The sequence below is a fragment of the Venturia canescens genome, chromosome 1 (genome assembly GCF_019457755.1).
Source record: "Venturia canescens isolate UGA chromosome 1, ASM1945775v1, whole genome shotgun sequence".
Lineage (NCBI taxonomy): Eukaryota > Metazoa > Arthropoda > Insecta > Hymenoptera > Ichneumonidae > Venturia > Venturia canescens.
The window spans coordinates 19246466-19266057 of NC_057421.1; the positions used below are offsets into that span (position 1 = coordinate 19246466).

At 40.3% G+C, this 19592-nt stretch overlaps 1 protein-coding gene across 1 annotated transcript; it reads right to left on the reverse strand.

Moving 5' to 3' along the window:
* Window positions 1-8085: 8085 nt before the first annotated feature.
* On the reverse strand, window positions 8086-19220 carry zld (zelda). Its single transcript, XM_043419066.1, has one exon. The coding sequence runs from the start codon at window positions 17454-17456 to the stop codon at window positions 14118-14120; it is 3339 nt and encodes a 1112-aa protein (XP_043275001.1). The 5' UTR covers window positions 17457-19220; the 3' UTR covers window positions 8086-14117.
* Between the last annotated feature and the right edge of the window lie 372 nt (window positions 19221-19592).

Here is a 19592-nt window from a genome sequence, read left to right on the forward strand (position 1 = left end):
CTCATAAAAGCTCATTCAATAATTGAAAAAGAGCTACTTCGTGACACTTTTGTGTGATCATTCAAATCCACGCTTCAGTTCTATCTTCTTCGATCTTTCGATGCTTCGTGTGGCCGAGGAAAGGTCGCAAAACCCGAGGCAGAACGAAATTTCATATTCTTATATTTGAAGCAGTGAATTGCATTCAACGTCCATCAAGATTTACCGTGAAATATAGTTCGTTTTTCTTCAAATTCGTAGCTCGATTTCAATCGTTCTTTCCGTAAATCGGTGTGCCATCACAATGCTCGAGGATGCTCGCTCTCCGTGTGTTTCTCTCGTGAAACGGATTCCCTTAACGGAGTATCCGAAAAGGCAATAGAAATGCGGCCAGGTCGAAAGTGCACCCTCTTGTCTACGTGTCCTATATCTCCGCATGCGACGCACATATATTTATATAAAAGGGCTCTTCCGCGACCTCGATGAACGTATTTTCGGAAAGCCCGAAAGGATTCCGTGGGAAAGAAGGGTGCAGAGGCAAGAGTTGGATTGGAGAAAAAATGGAGGAACACATAAAGAAAAAAGCGATCGAAGGGGGACGGAGGAAAGAAGAGACCAAAGGGTGGGGCATGATCGGCAGAGGGGCACCAAAACGAGGATAACGGCTGTCACGTTTGTCGCAAATTTTCACGCTTTTACGGATATAAGACTGGCAGATATTATTGAGGTATTTTTTTCCCTCGTTTTTTTCCCCGACCCCGCAGAGTTGCGCGTTATTTATCATCGAAAAAGTATAAATTACGAGAAAGGGTTAGCACACCCTGGGTCACAGGTATACGCTCACTCCACGAGGGGTAATTTGTAAGTTTCCGAGACTATGGGTAGGATGAAGATCGATGGACCCTGAAAAGGGTTGGATACATTCTTCGTTATATTATTGGTGGAAATGAGAAATCGAAACTGAGTCATGTGTATCGAATACACATTGGAGAATAACTTTCTCCTGCACTGCTAAGTTTCAATATTCTTCCAAATCAGGTAAAGGGTTGAGATCTCTAATTTTTAACCCTTTCCCACATCGAGACGACCGCAGAGTTCTTCCACTCTGCTTCTCGTCCTGTCTCTCCCTTCATTTCTTCGGGATTCACTTTCAGCCACCGTGAAACGTACAAAAAATCGTACAGGATTTAAAAAACTTTGGAAACACCATAACGAGAAGAAAAAATGAAAGCAGGCCTCGAGAACGCTCGTCACAGTAAAATCAGAGTCAAAGATTTATCGTATATTTTTTTCGTCAGGTAAAAAAACGACTTACCCTGAGAAAGTCGGTTAATGAGCTAGAAATCATTTGAAAAAGGTTTTTTCAACCCTTTTCGTATCTCATACTGTAGAGAAAAAAAACGTTGGAGTTTTGCACGTTTAAAGAGTACAATTTGCCAAATGAGATTTCCGTTAACTGCCATATTTCTTGCACGAGAATCTTTTTTCTGAAATATCGTCAAATCGATTTTATTCATTCTATTAATTCAATGAAAATCGTTCTTGGAACTTTCCGTATCACGATGACAAAATTTCATCGTTCTCATTCGGTGCTTGGAAGGCTTTCAATAGTTTTGCTCCAGCCGAAAGATATTTCAAGTTTCGCTCAACAATAAAATACCAAATTGCAGGAAATCTTCTCGATGCTGGAAGACAACTATTCAAATTTAATCATTTTTATGCCCCCCCCCCCCCCCCCCCAATTGATAGCTTACTTACGACTACAAAAGTATATTTTCCTTCATACTAGATTGCCCTAAAACTCGTCAACGTTCAATATTATATTGGATTTTCCATTTCTATCGTTCGTTTTCAAAAAAGCACTTGGCGATTATTCTGTTCGATATTTTCACTCGATACTTTCAGTGTAAAGGGCGAAAATGCGTTGAAAACAAAATCCTATGAGAGCGACACGAGAAACTCGATCGACAGTACATTTTTCTTTTATTCCTCCTCCTCCTCCTCCTCCTTGAGAGAGAACTGAAGAGAAAGTACGTCATGGACACCGTTCCGCAGGTTCAAAGGCACACGCTAATGGTTCTTATCCCGTCTTTCGTGCTCCCGAACTCTCCGTCTCTTTCTCTATGGAACGAGCGCAAAGAAAAAGTTTCATGTGTCACGTTGCTGCTCTGTGCGAACGTCGAGACAACAAGAAAACACACACTGCTACACACCGAGAACAGCAAATCGCTCTCTTTCCTTGGGAAGCTTCTCGAGTTACCAGGAAGTATTTCTCTCTCTTCAGACTCTGACAAAACTGCGGTTCCCTCTCTCTCTTTTTCGCTTTTCGGAACATTGAAATAGTAAATCTTTCTCGTTTCATCTCGTCATCTTCAAGGACGAATTTCCGACAATGTGTTAAGCATGCGCTCATTCAGCTAAGAACATGTTTGTATGTTCAGTACGATCTGCAATATTCACAATCCTTTTCGGATAAGTGCACTTCTCGAAAAAGTGCACGCTGAAGCTTCAGTCGGCAAACTTCGTTATCGCCGTGCCAGTTCAATTGAAGCTTCGCAGCGCCGCGTGTGTTAGGAGCTTGGAAAACTATCGAACCTTCGATAATTCCCGGCGTCTTCATCATTCTTTCATCCATTTTCCATGCTTGCTTTCTCGAAAAAGAGCTTCTGCTCTTTCCCCAAAACTATCCGGATCATCGAAATAAGAATGATAAAACTACTGAAAAAAAAGCAGCGAACAAAACAAGCTTAGAAGTCTGGAGTGCAGAGGATCGTAGAATCTGAGAAAAGCTATTCAAGTGGCAGACTGACACGTGCTCGTAGCAGCAACCAAGCGCAAAGTTGCTTGCCTCTACACAGTCTACTTTCATATGGATGTGAATGCGAATGCGTAGACGAGCATTCGTGTATGTGCACAGAACTACAGAACGTGAACATATGCATCCACATATGCACTGTATTCACACGTGCTCCGCACACAACATGACGCGACTCCTATTTTTCCAGCATTATGCGACGACGCACTCGGGTATTTCCCCGCAAGCTTGTGTACCCAAAGCCGAAATATCATGGAACACCCTCACGTGTACGACAGTGCGAGCGCGAGTTGTCCAATAATCTAGACGGACCGAATCTGAACGAAGCCGACGTTTATGGGTCTATTGTTGAAAAATTTATCTCTCGTCTTGGACAGTTCTTCTGGAGGATCTGTGAGGCAGCTGATTGGGATTTTTCCTCCGGGCATAAACATGCTTTCGAGAGTTCAAGCAGCCTGAGAACACCCCAAAACATCGGTAGGAAAAAAATAAATTTCAAAGTTTCCTGCAGTAAACGGAGCTTACTGTGAATCTAAAATATTGGCGAAGTCATAATTTCGTGGTATTTACAATTAATCGTTATTTCGATCGCTGATTACATTTGCCACAGTGTAAAGAAATGTCACAATGCGAATGAGTTTAGGATGAAAAATGAGCACTGATTTTCTCGAGCTGTTCTAACTGACTTCTCCATTTCCAAAGGTTGGAGACAACGAAAAAAAAACGTCGAGAGAAATCACCCCATCGTCAGGTTTATTTAATACGAGAAGTGAGAAGGAACGACTGTGTCGTTGCAAGAGTGGGTGGAGAGCCGGTGCGCCGGTTGGGAGGACGCGGAAGGGTGAAAGAGCGAAGGAGTACGGCAACCTGTTGAGTCAGACAATATCACGTTTTTACTAATGCGGCTTGACGGTACAGGAACCCACCTCGTCCTGGAGCCTCCTGCTTGTATCGCCACCGTTCCCACCCCCTCAGTGTCTCCTGCTCGCTCCAGCGTCACACGGTTAAAGGGTTATCGTTACATTTTTTAGCGCCTCCGGTCTAACGGTCGCTATTCCCTACGGAATCAAAATTTTATCGACCTTTGAATCGTCCAACGAGCGATCATTGACTCATCGGAAATCGTGTCCGTTGAGTAACAAATTTTAGCAGTAGATTTAATTTTATTAAAATTGTGGATGAATAACAAAAAGTTTGAACCCTTCAGTCTTCGATTCGGCTTTAAAGGAAGTATTTAAGGGCTTATATATACTTGTGATGGGCGGAAAAATCGAAATTTTTTTTATTAGATATTCTTTAAGTAGATTTGTAGCCATGGGTATTTCAACGGACCGCCCGGTGCGCGTGGTTTTCTAAAAGCTGAATCTTTCAACGCGATTGTCTCGGAATCGTATTTTTTGAAAGATACCTTTGCAGTGGATACGATTACTGAAAAACTATCAACCCGATCCATACCAGACTTATACCACTTATTTATTATAATAATAGCTGAAGCCTGGACAAAGAATTTCGTATTTTATTGGAAAAAAAATCGTAACAAAAAAACCGAAAATTTAGCACACCTCAAAAAATGAATTTTTTGTTGAAACTGCCGCCATTTTTGTTTTAATCAAAATTTCTACAAATCCTTCGTCCAGGCCCAAGCTATTACTATAATAAATAAGTGATATAAATTTTGTATGGATCGGATTAATAGTTTTTTAGTTATCATGACCACAGTAATTGCTGCTCAAAAAAAGGTGCTACTGGAATACAGCTAGAGTTCGGCCATTTTGAGAAATTTTTCAATGAAAAAAATTTTACAAGGACATGAACATATGTACTAATGAATGTCGTTCACATTTTTTCCATAAACATTTATTTTCTTGTCGAAAAAAATCAAGAAAATCACGTATTTTCGCCCGCTGCAAGTGTATAAAAACCCTTCGTGAATCTGATGATTCTGAAAGGAAAATTACCTAATAATGTAAAAGTCCAGAGAGCAGAGGGTTGGCATTACACTGAAGATAAAATTGGGAAGAAGCGTATGTATATTTTTCGAGATCGCTTGTTCGTAAAAAAGAAAAATGGAGTTTCACAGTTAGCGGAGATTCGGGCCGATGCACCAACCTCTTTATCTATTCTCTATTCTCATTCTACCATGTATTATAGACAAACAAGACTCACGGCGAGAGGTTAGTATCTTCACGATGCTATCCCTGGATGTTTTCCTTTCGGTACGGCTTTTTGGCCTCTTCTTTCTCTTACAAATTTTCCTCTCACTCAGCATCACTTCAGTAGTTCCTAGTGCTGTGTATGTACATATACGTGTGTAGATACATTAATGCTGGCCGAGCATCTGCCCGTTCGACGAAGATCTGTGGAGATCTCGCTACGAGAGAGTTTGCGCTTCCCAGGCTCTGTCGATGCACCTGGTCCTTCTCGAGAGCATCGCCGAAACATCAGACACAGCATATTGGTGCACCATAGCTATGCGTACCGAGCCTCCCTTTCCTCCTGTACACATACACACGCACACACAGACGCACGTACGATCTACCAGCCTACAGATGTCTGTGCATATGTTCGTCAATGCACGTACGAAATTTCAGGTAAAGTGGTGTGGAATGGAGAATTTTAAACACACAAAGAGTTGCTTGATGTTTTTTTATAATTCGATCACTTTTTTCGCTTAAATGAATTTTACTTTTCATCTTGATTTTCGTAACAACATTCTCTCGGTCGAAATTTGTTTGCAAAGAATTTCATTTGTTTTTGTTAACTACGTGACTTCATTATTATTACCTGGGGTATTCCGTTGTTTAAACAACTTTTTTCTCTCAGTGTTACGTTCGGTAAACCACAACGTGATTTAGTGATTTTTAGTGAATTTCGTAATGACTTTAATCGTGAATACAAGTGTGGGAAAGAAAATAAAACTTTGGTGCTGGAAAGTTTGATTCTCTGATAATTAGTTTTGTAGAAAAATTAAATCGAGTTTGATCTTCTGAAGATTCTTCATACACGAATGTTCACATGCTCGCAGTGACACGTGTGCATGTAAAAAAGTACACGTGAAAAACGCTCTCTCTACAAATATGCATATATCCCAAAAAGTATTTGTACAGAATTTACGAGATATACTTTCACCCAAGGATGAACTTGGAAGTATTCTCCGAGCGTTATACAACTCGATCTTTTTCCGTTCGCTTTTCATCTCATATTCTCCGGCACATAACAGATACATATAGTTCTGTTAAACTTTTTCGAGGTCTAGATATACTCTTGAACTTTCCTTATGCTCACGACCTGCCTCACCTTTGTCCTCCCCTTATGAGTTATGGGGTTTAAAGACATCGAGAAAGAGAAAGAAAGAGCTATAAGAAGTTTGCGGGATTTCCTACCCTCAATTCGCATGGACCCAAAACCGAGGGTCTCGAGAAATTCGGAAACTTTTTCTCCGCGAGCGTCTTCACCCCAATCTCTCGGTGCAAGGGGCGAATGACGATTTGTCGAAATCGAAATATAGTCACTGCTTTCCCCAAGATTCATTACAACACTTTACGAGGACTCCAGAGATTTTTTTTTATTCGCACAAATTTCATCAATTCATTCAATTTTATTCATTAAATCCACGTCAATATTGGCGTATTTTTTTATTTTTTTATTTATTGTGCATAACACATAACGAAGCTTTGTTCTCTCGATTGTATGAATTCACAATACTTTAAACGGTCTGTTGGAGAACTTCGTTCGAACTATTTGAAAAATGAAAGAATAATAAAAAAAAAAAACAACAACAACAACAAATACAAATAAACAAAGAGCAAAAAATTAATTCCTTCCACGATTTTTTTTGCGTCTCTCAACGGCTGAGATTCTTGAGACGATGATCCCTTGGCAAGTCCGAAGGCATGAGGACTGCCACGAAACCTGCATTGTCACGTATACCAAGCATTTCGTGTAAATGCGCGCATCGAGACGATGCCAACATCCGTTTATATGATGTGCATACACATACGTAGCGCAAGAACGAAGGGGAGATGAACGTGAGGATGCAACTCATTACGACAGCTGTCTTTGGTGTGGGAAAAGCTCGGATACGCATCGATGACAGGATACGAGAGAAGTGAATATAAGCTTTTGCCCCAACGACTTTTATGTGCAGTCTGTAAAACTGCGGGAGTCCAGATATTGACGTAAATCAGCGAGAACGCACGCCCCGATAGCTCAATATTTTCGGTCGATCCACACCAGAGACAGCAGGTCCAACGGTGTTCCTGTTCATTCATTTCTTCTAATGTAATCACTCGTGTGTGACATAATCGCAGTTCAGATCGCCAAAGTTGACAGCTCGAGAAACAGTAATTTAATTATTCGATAAAAATGTTTCTTTACATCGAATATTGAGGAACGAAAATGAGCTATAAACTTTGCAAGGGGAGAAAGAGAGGAGGAAAGAATATTTCTCATCGTTGCAAATTGTTGTTTCTTTAATATTTAGAAAATAAGATTGATGTTGATTTCTAACGAAAATATTGAAGTGGCCAAATTTACATTTGTCAGAGCCTACGTAGAAGATCCGTTCTTCACAAAATTGTGCAATTTTTCCAGTATCTTTATTTCCTCTAGCCTAACACTGTTGTACTGCGCACACAAAATTGCGACCAGAAGTAAACATGCTCGACAACTGTACCAACTGTTTATTCTCGAATTTACAAAGCACTCTTCACTTGTTATCCAGATGGAACAAAAATGTTGGAAAATATTGTTTAAAATATGAATTGAACGACGCGAAATGCGAACGTATGCATTGAGACCCAATAATGCAAGCACTGCAGCGAGGAAAGATTGTATTCGATGTATCTGTACACCGCGTCGTGTTCGAAACATTTTCGACTCGATGAATATCCACGCGGGCCCAGTCCCACAGCCTTGAGAGAACATATGGTGTACGCTGAAAAAGAGAGAGAGAGAGAGCGAGAGAGAAGCGTTCATTGGCCGCCGTACAGAAACTCGTAATCTCGCTATTTATCACAGGATGCGGCCCGGATTCGAGAAGACCCGCGAGTAATAAACTTCACGATTCGAGTCTCACGTGGTGCGTGTATGTTGTTACGTTTTTTCTTCTTCTTCTTCTTCTTCTCGTTTTTTTACGATTCATTGTCGCGCCGAAAAACGTCGTATGAGATTCGGCAGCTGTTCGCCGCGAAGTTTTCTTGGTCAAGTGAGGAAAAAAGGATAAGGATGTGCATGATTAACAGGGAGATAACGATTGATCGTCCCACCATATCAATATGAAAACCTTCATCTTATTTTTTCGGATATTTATTATTTATTAATTAGCTATCATTCTGAAATCGTATGAACATTTGTACATGTGTTTTGCATCATGAGGTACTTGTGTATGGCATCGTCAAAATACATAGTTCACAAATGTATTATTTCATATTATTGATCTTTTATTCTTCCTTTTTTAAAATTATTCCTTATTCACTATCGTTATTATTATTGTTATTGTTATTGTTATTATTATTATTATTTTATTATAAATATTATTTAATATTCCGTTTGAATCGTTTTCTCGTCTCGTGGTGGCAGTGAGCTTTTTCGGTATCTCCTTCGCTCTTTTGTCTCATCGTCGTGGTCATATTTCACGTGTACATTAATGTATATCTATGTATAAAATCTAAGGATGGAACGAAAATGATGTTTTTTAAAAAAATTTATTTTTTTCGCGTCGTCAAGTTTTTCACTCGCTTGTTTTTTTGTCGTTGAATTGTAATAATAACCATATACCGCGTACAGTCCAGTGTGCTTCGACAACCTCTACGCCGGAATTTGATTAGATTCGGTGTTCTATTTGCGCAACTGTTATTTCGGCATTTATACACCAAACGTGAATTTTCCGAATGTCTAACAAATATATTCGTTTCTTTCTTTACGCTGTCTCTGACTTCTAATTTTCCTAGTCTAAGTCATAACTTATTCACGCGCTGTTTGAGTCATTCAATACTTTTTTTTCATCGTGAAATATAATGGTAAACTTTGACCTCGGTCAGTTTAAATCGAATTTATCCCTACCTAATTCAAGTGGATTCACAAGAGAATTTGTCGAACCGTCGATTGAAAATATTGGAAAATTCGAAACACATGCGCATGCTTCTCTCGAACGATTATCAACACTCTACGCCTCATCGTAGACTCTCGAGAATTCACAGTGAAAAAATTCGGTTTTAGCGAGACTTTTATCCTCGGACAAGTCCTGAGCATAGCTAATGAGAATTTTGAAAAATTTCAGAGATTAATAGACGTTTATCGTAATTGAAATACACAAAAACGTACTGCAGTTATCCACCACGCTTACTCGTTGATTCTTTTTCTTCTCGCACTTCCTCATTATCCTACTTTTTATCTCTTTATATATAAATATTTTCTTCCCCGTAATATTAGAAAGAAAAAACCAAAAATTTGTTTACAAATTATCGTAAGAAAAACATGAAAATTCAACTAGATGACGTTTAGTATAGTCTAGGAAATTACACCTAACATAATGAATTTATTTCCTCGTCTTTGTCTTCACAAACATGGATTTTGTCAATATTCCACATCAGTTCGCAAAGATCAATCGCTCAATATTGCTTCGTCATCAGGTAGATGTTGCCTAAACCTAATAGTAATGATGATGATGAGGTGATAATAATAATAATAATAATAATAATGACGATGATGATGAGAATGACGATGGTACTAATAATCATGAGCGTTGGAAGTTTCCATCGCCGAATTGACACAATGAAAAAAGCACAATGATCGGGAGAACTCTTAATTATAAATCATCTCTCATTTTTCTTTGCAATTTATGTGTTAATATCGTCGATTCGAAGCTCGATTTAATTCTCCCCTCATCGAGCAGTTAACAATTCACTAAATTAGAGAATGCCCAAAATTATCTCCACGGAGTGAGAGAGCATCACAACTTTACAGCATACAATTTTTCCTTTAATCGTAGTACACTGCAATGAAATATTTGCCCAGGACTTTCCTCCCCTTTCGATCGATATATTTAATGCCCATCATCGAACAATCTAGTGGTAATATTTTATGGAAAACATAACCAAATAAAAGTTATATTTCGAATAGCAGAATATTCAACGATATCGACTGAGAAAACATTTGTTTTTGTAAGTTTATTTATAAAATTAAACAATATTGGGCTCGAGCACGCTGCATATGAACAACTAATATTTTATTTGTGAAATACTTTCATGTTACGAACAGGAAACATGAGTAAGTATCTCACGGAAAATATATCAAGTATCGGTCAAGACTCTGAGATAACTGGGTAATCTGAAAATAATTGATAGAGATGTAGAAATCATACGATGAGGTGGCGAAGCTGTGAGTCAATAAATAAAAGAATCTTGTCGTTTGTGAGGTTCATGAAATAAAATATATTTATAAAAACATAATTAAACACATATAAAATAATACAGATCGTGTGATTGAACTTTTATCATCGTTATAGTTCATCTTCACTTCTCATTTCTCGTCGTAATATAACGGCCGTAATACAGGAACGGAAACCACGTGTTGGTATTAAATTAGTAGCTAAATGTGTTGAAAATAATAAAAAAACGAATAAATGTGCGCGCGGATAATCTACTAGGTGGTAATAAACCAAATTTTTCGCATTCTCGCATGTACAATGTGTTTTTTTTTTTTTTTTTTTTTTTTTCATAATTTCATGTATGGCACTAGTGAATAAAAATTTCATTTATCATACGGATTCGGTATCGAGGCAGTATTAATCTTTTGAGTGAAAATCATCGATCAGAATAGTCAAAGCCGTAAATGAGAATACCTCTAATGAATGCCCATATGAAAGAATAAAGATAGGTCGATTAAAAAAAAAAAGAATCAAAGGAAACATACAGTTTGGCACAACCAATGACAGTTCGTTACTGCGCAAAGGTTTATATATATTCGAATACACACCACATACATATACGTTGATATATATGTGGATGGATAATTAACGTACGAAATATCGTAACGAAATCACTGAGCGCACACGAAAATGCGTCTTTGTTGTGCCAGGCCAAAACGCTTTCGGGGCCTGTGCTCTTTCATACTCTATATATTTGTCTTATTATAAATTGTTTTATTTTTTCTTCTTCTCCATTCGTAGCGAAGGAATGCCCGAGTCATGAATCCTGACTTTATTTTTCTTTTATCTCCTAATTACGATTGCATCGCACAGTTAAATGCCCTTTGACACGACGTCGTTTTCAATGAGAAAAAAAATGCTCATACGGTTTGATTATGATATGGAAGTAAAAATATGTATCGATCGTTCGTTTTTTTCTTGTTATTTTCACCATTCTCTTTCACTATAGACTGAGTGCACAGTAATACTGTTTGATATGTCTCTAATGTACGTTCATCTATTTATATTAGATTTTTCATCTCTCATTATTTCGCATTAACGCTCTATTACGCGCACGGTGTGAGTTTATCGGCGGACGATCGTGTTATTACAAATTCGGTAAGTCTAAAACGATGAAGCATTCGTTACCCTGGGATGTGATTCGATATGTATATATAGATATATGTATGAATGTTTTCGTATTTTTTCTTTTCTTTTTTTTCATTTATACAATTCTGAATCTGTATATTTTATCAATTTTATAGTAGTCAGTGTTGAAAAAAAAAAAAAAAAAAAAAAAAAACAGATAACTAATCGAGGAAGCAAGGGGATAGTTTGTTTAAATGAAACGATTGAAGATAAAAAGAATTTGAAAACAAAAAAAAAAGTGAAATAGAGCTTGTCATCCGCACAATAAACTCAGTACTTTAACAATATTATTATTGCATTGGCTTCATCATTCACTTCTCATCAACTTCATTTCGCTTTCATCGATAATTCCTGAACTCTGAGGTAGTCTGTTCTGGGATATTTACGTAGTTTTAAATGGCAAGAGGCTATAATGAGTTATCGGTTTATTAACAACTAAAATGTATGTACAAAAAATTGTCAGAGACCATGTTGCGGTGTAATATATGTATACATGTACATTTATATATTTTTTCATGTGTATGTATGTAAATAAATACACGATATGTATCTATATATATATTTTTATGAATTTACACATACATGCATACATTAGTATTCGTGTGTGCCGTGCTGAATGGAAAAAAACAAATGCGAAGGTACAAAAATGTTTATTTAAAGAATTGAAGGAATAAAAAGAAACAGTGACCCATGGAAACGATTCCTTAAGGTGTACAACCAATTATTATTAATTTTCGTTTTTTTTCTTTCTTTTCTTTTCAAACAACAACGATACAAAACAGAGCTATCAGGCTCTGCTGATAAAACACAACACAGTTTTCGTCTATTTATCTTCGAATAGAAACAATGAATGCGCAAGTTTATCAGTCCGTTAACTCAACGATCAACAAAAAAATAAGCACATTTTCGCTCGCATTTCCCTATGGCAAAATCAACATTTATCCACAAGTGCGTATAACACTCGGAGATTATTGAACATGTTCCATTTCGAGCTCCGGTTTATGTGTGTCGGTGTCTGTATGTGTGTAAGGCGTATTTCTGTACAAATATCACTCAAACTTTATAATGTAGTCATACATGATCCATTCTTCGAGAAATTCACTCGTCGTAGACCTCAGGCTACGTCTCGTTACCTCGGGAATGGACGAAAAATGAAGGAACAATTGATTTAAAAAGAGATCGAGAGTTCTGGATCGCTATTGTAACAACGTACGAAATTCCAACGAATGATAATGCATGATGGACAGATTTTTTTCGATTTCACTAAATTGGTTGGATTGTTTCTTGAAATTCTTACCAATTTATCAATGACCATGTTTAAGAATTTAACAATTTTCAAGTTACATGGAAGGGAGCTAAAAATAACCGTGGAATGGATACAGTTTTATGATCATTTGAAAACAATCAATCGATACGATTATCATCGCTTGAACGCTCAATTGTATATTTATATATATATATATCTGTATGTGTGTGCGTGTGTGTTTATTAACGCTGTTTATTTTCTACACACGTATTTCCTTTTTGCAATATCATTTCTTTCCTCACAAGGAAACGTCACATCTCTTGATCTCTTTTCTTGTTTTTTTCTTCCAAATGTACACGTTAGTATGACATACGTTATGAAATACGAGTATCGTGGTTAGGTTTCGCAATCATTTTCAAATCAATCACATAAATCAATAATTACAATAATAATACAATAGTAATGATAATAATAAAATAATGTTAATAATAATAATAATAATAATAATAATAATAATAATATGGCTATACATTTAACGTATTTTGTACAATTGATAAGCTTCGAAGGTTCAACATCGCTTCAATTTTCATTACAATAATTCGTCGTCTCGTTAACGACTCGATCCTTAATTTTCGCGACTAAATGGCTCATGGCGGGAGCAACAAAATGGCGAAGAGGAAGAGAGGGAGGAAAAAGATCAACAAAGAATACGCGATTTGCAAAGTGGAGCTTCACACTCGTATTTTGTCCGATCAACTTCGAAAATCGCGTTTTTTTATGGCCAGTTTCGTATCGGTGAGAATCGCTAACGGAAACTGTGAAGAATTGAATGATTTTTAGTATCACTATCAAGATATTTTATTTGCATTTTATTCGATTAGAGTCGTTTGGATTAAAAAAATAGGAACGTTTAGTCTCTGCTATAACTTAACGATTTGATCCTCGGAAAGATTGTTCAATCAGACAGAGAGGTCACACATCTCGTAACTCCGGTCTCCCGCCAAGCCTAATTATTTTTTCCTGGAACCAGATAAAGCCCCAGCCGTGATCAAATAAATATCGTTGAGCAATAAAACCAACAGCTCTTTCGCCTTCTCTCTTTCTCTCTTTTTTTCCTCTGAGAAAAATACTTTTGCATCAGAGGTCAAAATGCAAGTGGAGAATTCTCGATGAAAGATGCCCTGAGCATAACTTGTAAAAATTATTAAACGAGACGAAATTCAAAGAGACAAAGGAACGAAGAAAGAGAGAAAGAAAGAGCTAGAGCTCCTTTCTCCCTGAGAAAATATATTTTCGGAGTCGATAAACACATTTTTCATCTGGAACGTAAAATAGCTAGCCGACTCTTCGTCCTGTGTAAGTTCATTGATGGAAATTAAAAAATAAAAAAAAAAAAAAAACAAAAACAAAATCAAATAAAATACGATTGGATCACACCAGGAATGAATTATCGTTATTTTTTGGAGGGAGTAAAGCGGAAATTAAAATTTTAATTTTTCACCCATTCGCCCAATCTTCGATTACGCTCTAAGGTGCAAATTGTGATGATTGATAGGTTTTTTCTTGTGTCTGTCGAGATGTTTCATCATGTGATCTTTCCTGATAAAACCTTTGCCGCAATTATCACAGGCGTACGGCTTTTCGCCAGTGTGTAGGCACATGTGCCTTCTGAGGTCTGTTTTGTGGTTAAACTGTTTGGGGCATATCTCGCACTTGTACGGTTTCTCACCAGCGTGCTTTTGTAGATGTTCCGCGTGTAGATACTCCAGAGGGAAACGTTTACCACATTGATTGCATTTGAACGGTTTGTCACCCGAGTGGAAGCTCTTGTTGTGTTGCGTCAAGTAGCAAGCTTTGTTGAATAGCTTGTTGCATTCGATGCACTTGTGGAAGCCTTCCTGGGATATGTAATGAGAACCGGTATTGGTGCTCGTGACTTGATGCTCCTTCGTTATAACACCGTTCGTTTTCTTTTTATCACTCGTTGCTTGTCGATGTCGTTTAACGATATTTGGATTGATTTCTTCTTTTCCTTGCCGCTGTGGTACGTTGTTGTTAGTTTCGATCTGGCGTTGTTGTTGTTGTTGTTCGTTTGAAATATGCGTTCTTGAATTTAAATTTCTTCGATCGTGTTCATCCACATGAAGATGCTGTTGTTCCATCTCGGCGTTGATTGGATGAGGAGATACGTCGATTTCCATACTCGTCAGAGACTCGTACGTTGGTGGTGAATTTCTGTAATTAGCGTAATTCGCGTTTGACGCAACGAAAGACGATCTTTCCTGAGGAATTATACCCTCTGGGCTTAGCCCCCCCACGTTAACTGCCTGCGGTTGGTTGTGACCTACGAGGAAGCCGGATATACCGAATTGTGTGAAATTCGGCATTGGCCTCTGATGGTTGCTGAAGGTCCCGAAACCCGGTAATATAAGGTCCTGGTTCTGCTGCTGTTCTTGTTGCTGCGACTGCTGATCTTGTTGGTGATGCGATTCCTGGGAAATCTCATTACCAATAGTAGTTAGCTGGTTGGTGATAGACTCCAGCAGGCCCGGGATGCTGGTAGTAATTGTAACGTGGGGGGGCAAGGCGTTTGGGTACGGCTGATGAGGCATCGAAGTACCCCCCATCGGTGGCGAAATCATTGACGGTACACCCGCCATTAGGGGCAGCGAAGAATTCGTGTGATGATGGTGGGGGGATTGCTGATGATGGTGGTTGTCGTGGTGCTGGTTGTGCAGATGGTGGTGGTGGTGGAGGGGGCCCATTGACGAAGGTGAAGTCAGATGCTGAGGTGGTGGCGGCGGTTGCATGGGCGACATGGGAGAACTCATGGGGTGGTGGACCACCAGTTGGGACGGTGAACCTATTGACAACGGATGCTGTACCAACTGGGGGGACGGCGAACCCATTTGTTGATGATGATGGTGCGGATGGTGCTGAGGATGGGAGCCCATTGGCGATGGGACGGGTGAATTGAGTCCCACCATTGTGGAGCCCATGTGGACCGTTGAAACCGACGATGCCGGTGGCTGCTGTTGTTGGTGCTGTTGTTGCGTTATGACCACCGGCGAAGAGTCGCTGCTGTTGCTGTTGCTGCCGTTGCTGGAATTGCTGGTGGTGTAAAGGTTGGTTGGCGTGTTGAGCAGGCCCCTCGCCGCCTCGCCCGAGGGACCTGCCATCAAGTTTGGGGGACTCCCCGAAGTTGATAACTCTGGTGATCTAGATGCTCCCCCGCCTCTTCCACTATGCGTCAAATTAGGATCTCTCGTAGGATGATGATGCGCACTTATAGGCATATTAGCCGGATCAGGCATGTTACTCTGTTTAACCGCATTTTTATGCAACGTTGTATTATAATGCCTTTTCAAATGTCCAGAACTCGTGAACCACTTGTTGCATGCTGTACAATTGTACGTCTTTGGTCTACGCGCTTCATTACTCTTCCACGATTGATTACCAATGGTCGATTGTTTCTGCGGTTGCGGTAACATACCCGGTGCCATCTGATGAGTCGACATCGGTTGAGTGCTCGTTATTATAGGTGAGCCTGGATGCCTCGGCGGTTCCACCGGTATATGCTGACCACGCATGAATTGACCCTGATCGGGTACCGGCGAAACACTGTCAATGGGTCCCATGGGCGACAATCCAGGATGATATTCATGGGGTTGAGACGATGGCCACCCCAGCATTGAACTCACCGAATGAGGACCCCCTCTTGGTGGCTGTGGTTGTTGCTGTTGTTGTTGCTGCTGCTGCTGCTGCTGCTGTTGTTGATGTGGAAGTACGTGTTGCTGTTGATGAAGCTGCATCTGCATTTCTTGCTGATGAAGCCTCATAAGCTCCTCCTCATACCTATGAGTCTGTACCTTGTGAGAATCTAGATCTAGTATTTCAGCTTGTTCCTCCGGCTCCTGCTTTACCTCTGCCTTGGCGGTAGACCGGCCGCCGTTATACTCATAACCAGTTTGCTGCTGCTGTCCACCTTGTTGATTACTTTGTGTGGGAGAGGTATGCATCTGTTGCTGCTGTTGTTGCTGTTGCTGTTGTTGTTGCTGCTGCTGCTGCTGTTGTTGTTGCTGTTGCTGCTGTTGTTGTTGCGGGCTACCACCCAGCTGCTGATACTGCGTTGATCCTGGATACGTTCCCGGCGACGTGGTATGATTCACTCTTACATGCTCGCCTAATTGTAAAGCGTCTTCGAAGACACTACCGCACTTATCACACTGTAACGGCGGACTTCGTGGGCTCGTCGAGCTCACTGAATTCGGACATTCACCGGGAAAGTGTTGCTGATGCTGATACGGATGATATCTCGTATAATTAGCCGTATTACCGTTGTTCGAAGCATCCTCGTGATTCGGCGAATAATGATGGAGTAATACGTAAGCCGGATCGTTTTGCACGAAATAACTCGTGTCGCTGAACATTGGAGTTTGGAAGTGACCACCGTAGTTCGGCACTCCTGACGAAGGAGCCTGCTGTTGGCCTCTCTGTAACGAATTTTGTTGTTGCTGCGAAGACGCAGGTCCTTCGGACGGTGGTCTCGACGACGGCTCACTCGAATCAGCAGGTGCACTAACGCTTTCTCTCTTCGTCACGACTCCATGACCACCCACGCTGCTGTTGTTATGATTGCCAGCTTTGCTATTGTTGTTGTTGCTTTCTTCTTGTTGAGCCTGATTAGCCCACTGGGTCAATAAATTTTCTTGATGATAACGAAGATGGACCTCGAGACTCTTATCGCTTTCAAAAAACAAACCGCAATCCTTACAGTGATGCTCGTGATTGGAGCTTCCACTTACGTATTGCTGCTGCTGCTGCTGTTGCTGCTGCTCGACACTCGTCATTTCACTCATATTGTCTAATGACTGGTCACCGCTCCACCTTTTGTTATTTCTTCGATCACGATGACTCGCACCGTGATCTAAACCGGAAAAGTACAAACGTTCGTTTTTCGACTGTCTCTTTTGCCGACACCGGTTAATCGCGCACAAGGCACTTGCCACTCCGTCGAACTCCCAGTAAATTTCGCTTGAACGCACCCGAATTCACTACACACAATCACGCGACTCAGATAGAGTTGAGCGGAAATACGAATAAAAAAGAGATAAAAAAAACGAAAAGAATAGTCTCGCGTGATCGATGGCTCCGAGATTCAAATGCGGACTGATAGAAGCTCGTTTTTTTCGAGTTCTCTTCCGAAATTTATTTATTATTTCCTCATTCAAACTGTCGGCACTGCGCACGAGCCTAAGACTGACACAGTCGCGAACACGTTCAAAAACTTGAACTTTCAACGACCTTCGCAATAATTATCATCCAGTCCCACGAATACCACGCTGAGTATAACCACGTTATTTCCGGAAGAACAAGGTTAAGAATAATGAAATTATCAATTGATTAATAACCAAAGGATGGATTGGAAAATAAAATAAACGTTTCGTCTACATTTATCATATGATGGCATTGAACGTTGGTCGAAAAGTTTCAATTCGGGACCAGTACATATTTGCAACACTGAAGCAACCTGTCGTGAGCGCGATCGGTGTCATCGTACTCGTGTTGTCTACCGTATTTCTTCTCAACGAAAGAGAAATTGCGAGGTTGAAAACGCGGCCGCGCACAAACATCTACACACTCGTGCACAACTCGAAAAGCGCGGTTACACGTGAACGTTATTACGAATGCTGTGACAAACGTGGAATGAATAATGTCTTTTCTATAACGAAAAAAAAAAAAAACAGAAAAAAACAAATTATAATAATGAAAACAGAAAAACAAAAAATGGACGGCTAACCGACCTTAACGGATCACATGATTGACGACAATAATTTCGTCTTTTTATGAGTTTTTCTGTATCCACAAAAACTTTCAAACTGTTTGTTTTTTATTTTTTTTTTTTATTTTTCTATTAGAATAATCTCATCAGCCGTTCCAATTTATCACTTCCGATCCATATTTGTTTTTCCCGAACGTCACACAAAGCATTTGATTTTCGCGCATTTCGCTTTCGTGTACATCGTTCACCGGGCTTATCGCGGCCAACCCCCCATCGCGCTTTTGTTTTGTTACAAGTATTTGAAAATTCGGTAGTTTTAATTGCGATGAACTCGTTGACGTATTTGAAAAAAATGATATTCTCGAAGATCCGTTGAATAATTGATAAATTCGTCAAGTAAATGGAACGATCGGGTAACGTTTCGGATAAAACGATGCGATGGATTGGTGACGATCGTCGATGCTCTTCTCAGCTTGTAGCACATGCACACACACACAATGCGGAGAGCAGAATAGCTTGTAAACAAGACGAACGCGCATACACTAGCGTTTAAACACAACCCAATCACCGTCTCTGGTATACTTGACCGGCGTTATTCTTTATTGCTCCCACCACTGGCGAAACAACCCTTTCGTTTCCTCTACTCCAGAGTCCTTTTATCCGTCGGCCCCCTCTCTAAGCGGCTTTTTTTCTCTCACGTTTAAACCGCATGTGTCTCTATCTGGCACACAAACGCGCACGTACGTATGCGGGCGCGGCGGTATCGGGAGGTTTGCGCTCTCACGTACACGGGGGTTCGAAACAACGCGTCGACGAATCTTCAGAGACCCGCGTCCCACGAACGCCGGCACTGTTCTGTCGGTTGAAATTCCAGAGTTTCAAGTCCTCAGGGGTTCCTCGCGCGCGCCAAGGCACACCGGTGAGCCTCTCTCTCTCTTTCTCAGTCTCTCGCTCCTTCGTCCTCTCGCTCTGGCTACCCCCTCTTCCTCGCCCCTTCCGACGACGCTGTTCCGTCTCGCCGAGGACGCCGAGCTCTTCGCCACGATTCTCCCCCTTCTCCTTCTTCCTCGCCGAGATCGCTCGCTCTCCCTCTCCCTCTCTCTCTCGCACTTTGCGTCGCGACGCCCGGACGTCGAGAGCAACCGGCTCCGAGACAGCCAACCAAATTTCGAGATGTCGAGCTCTCCTTGCCCCACCGGGGCGATCACAGCGC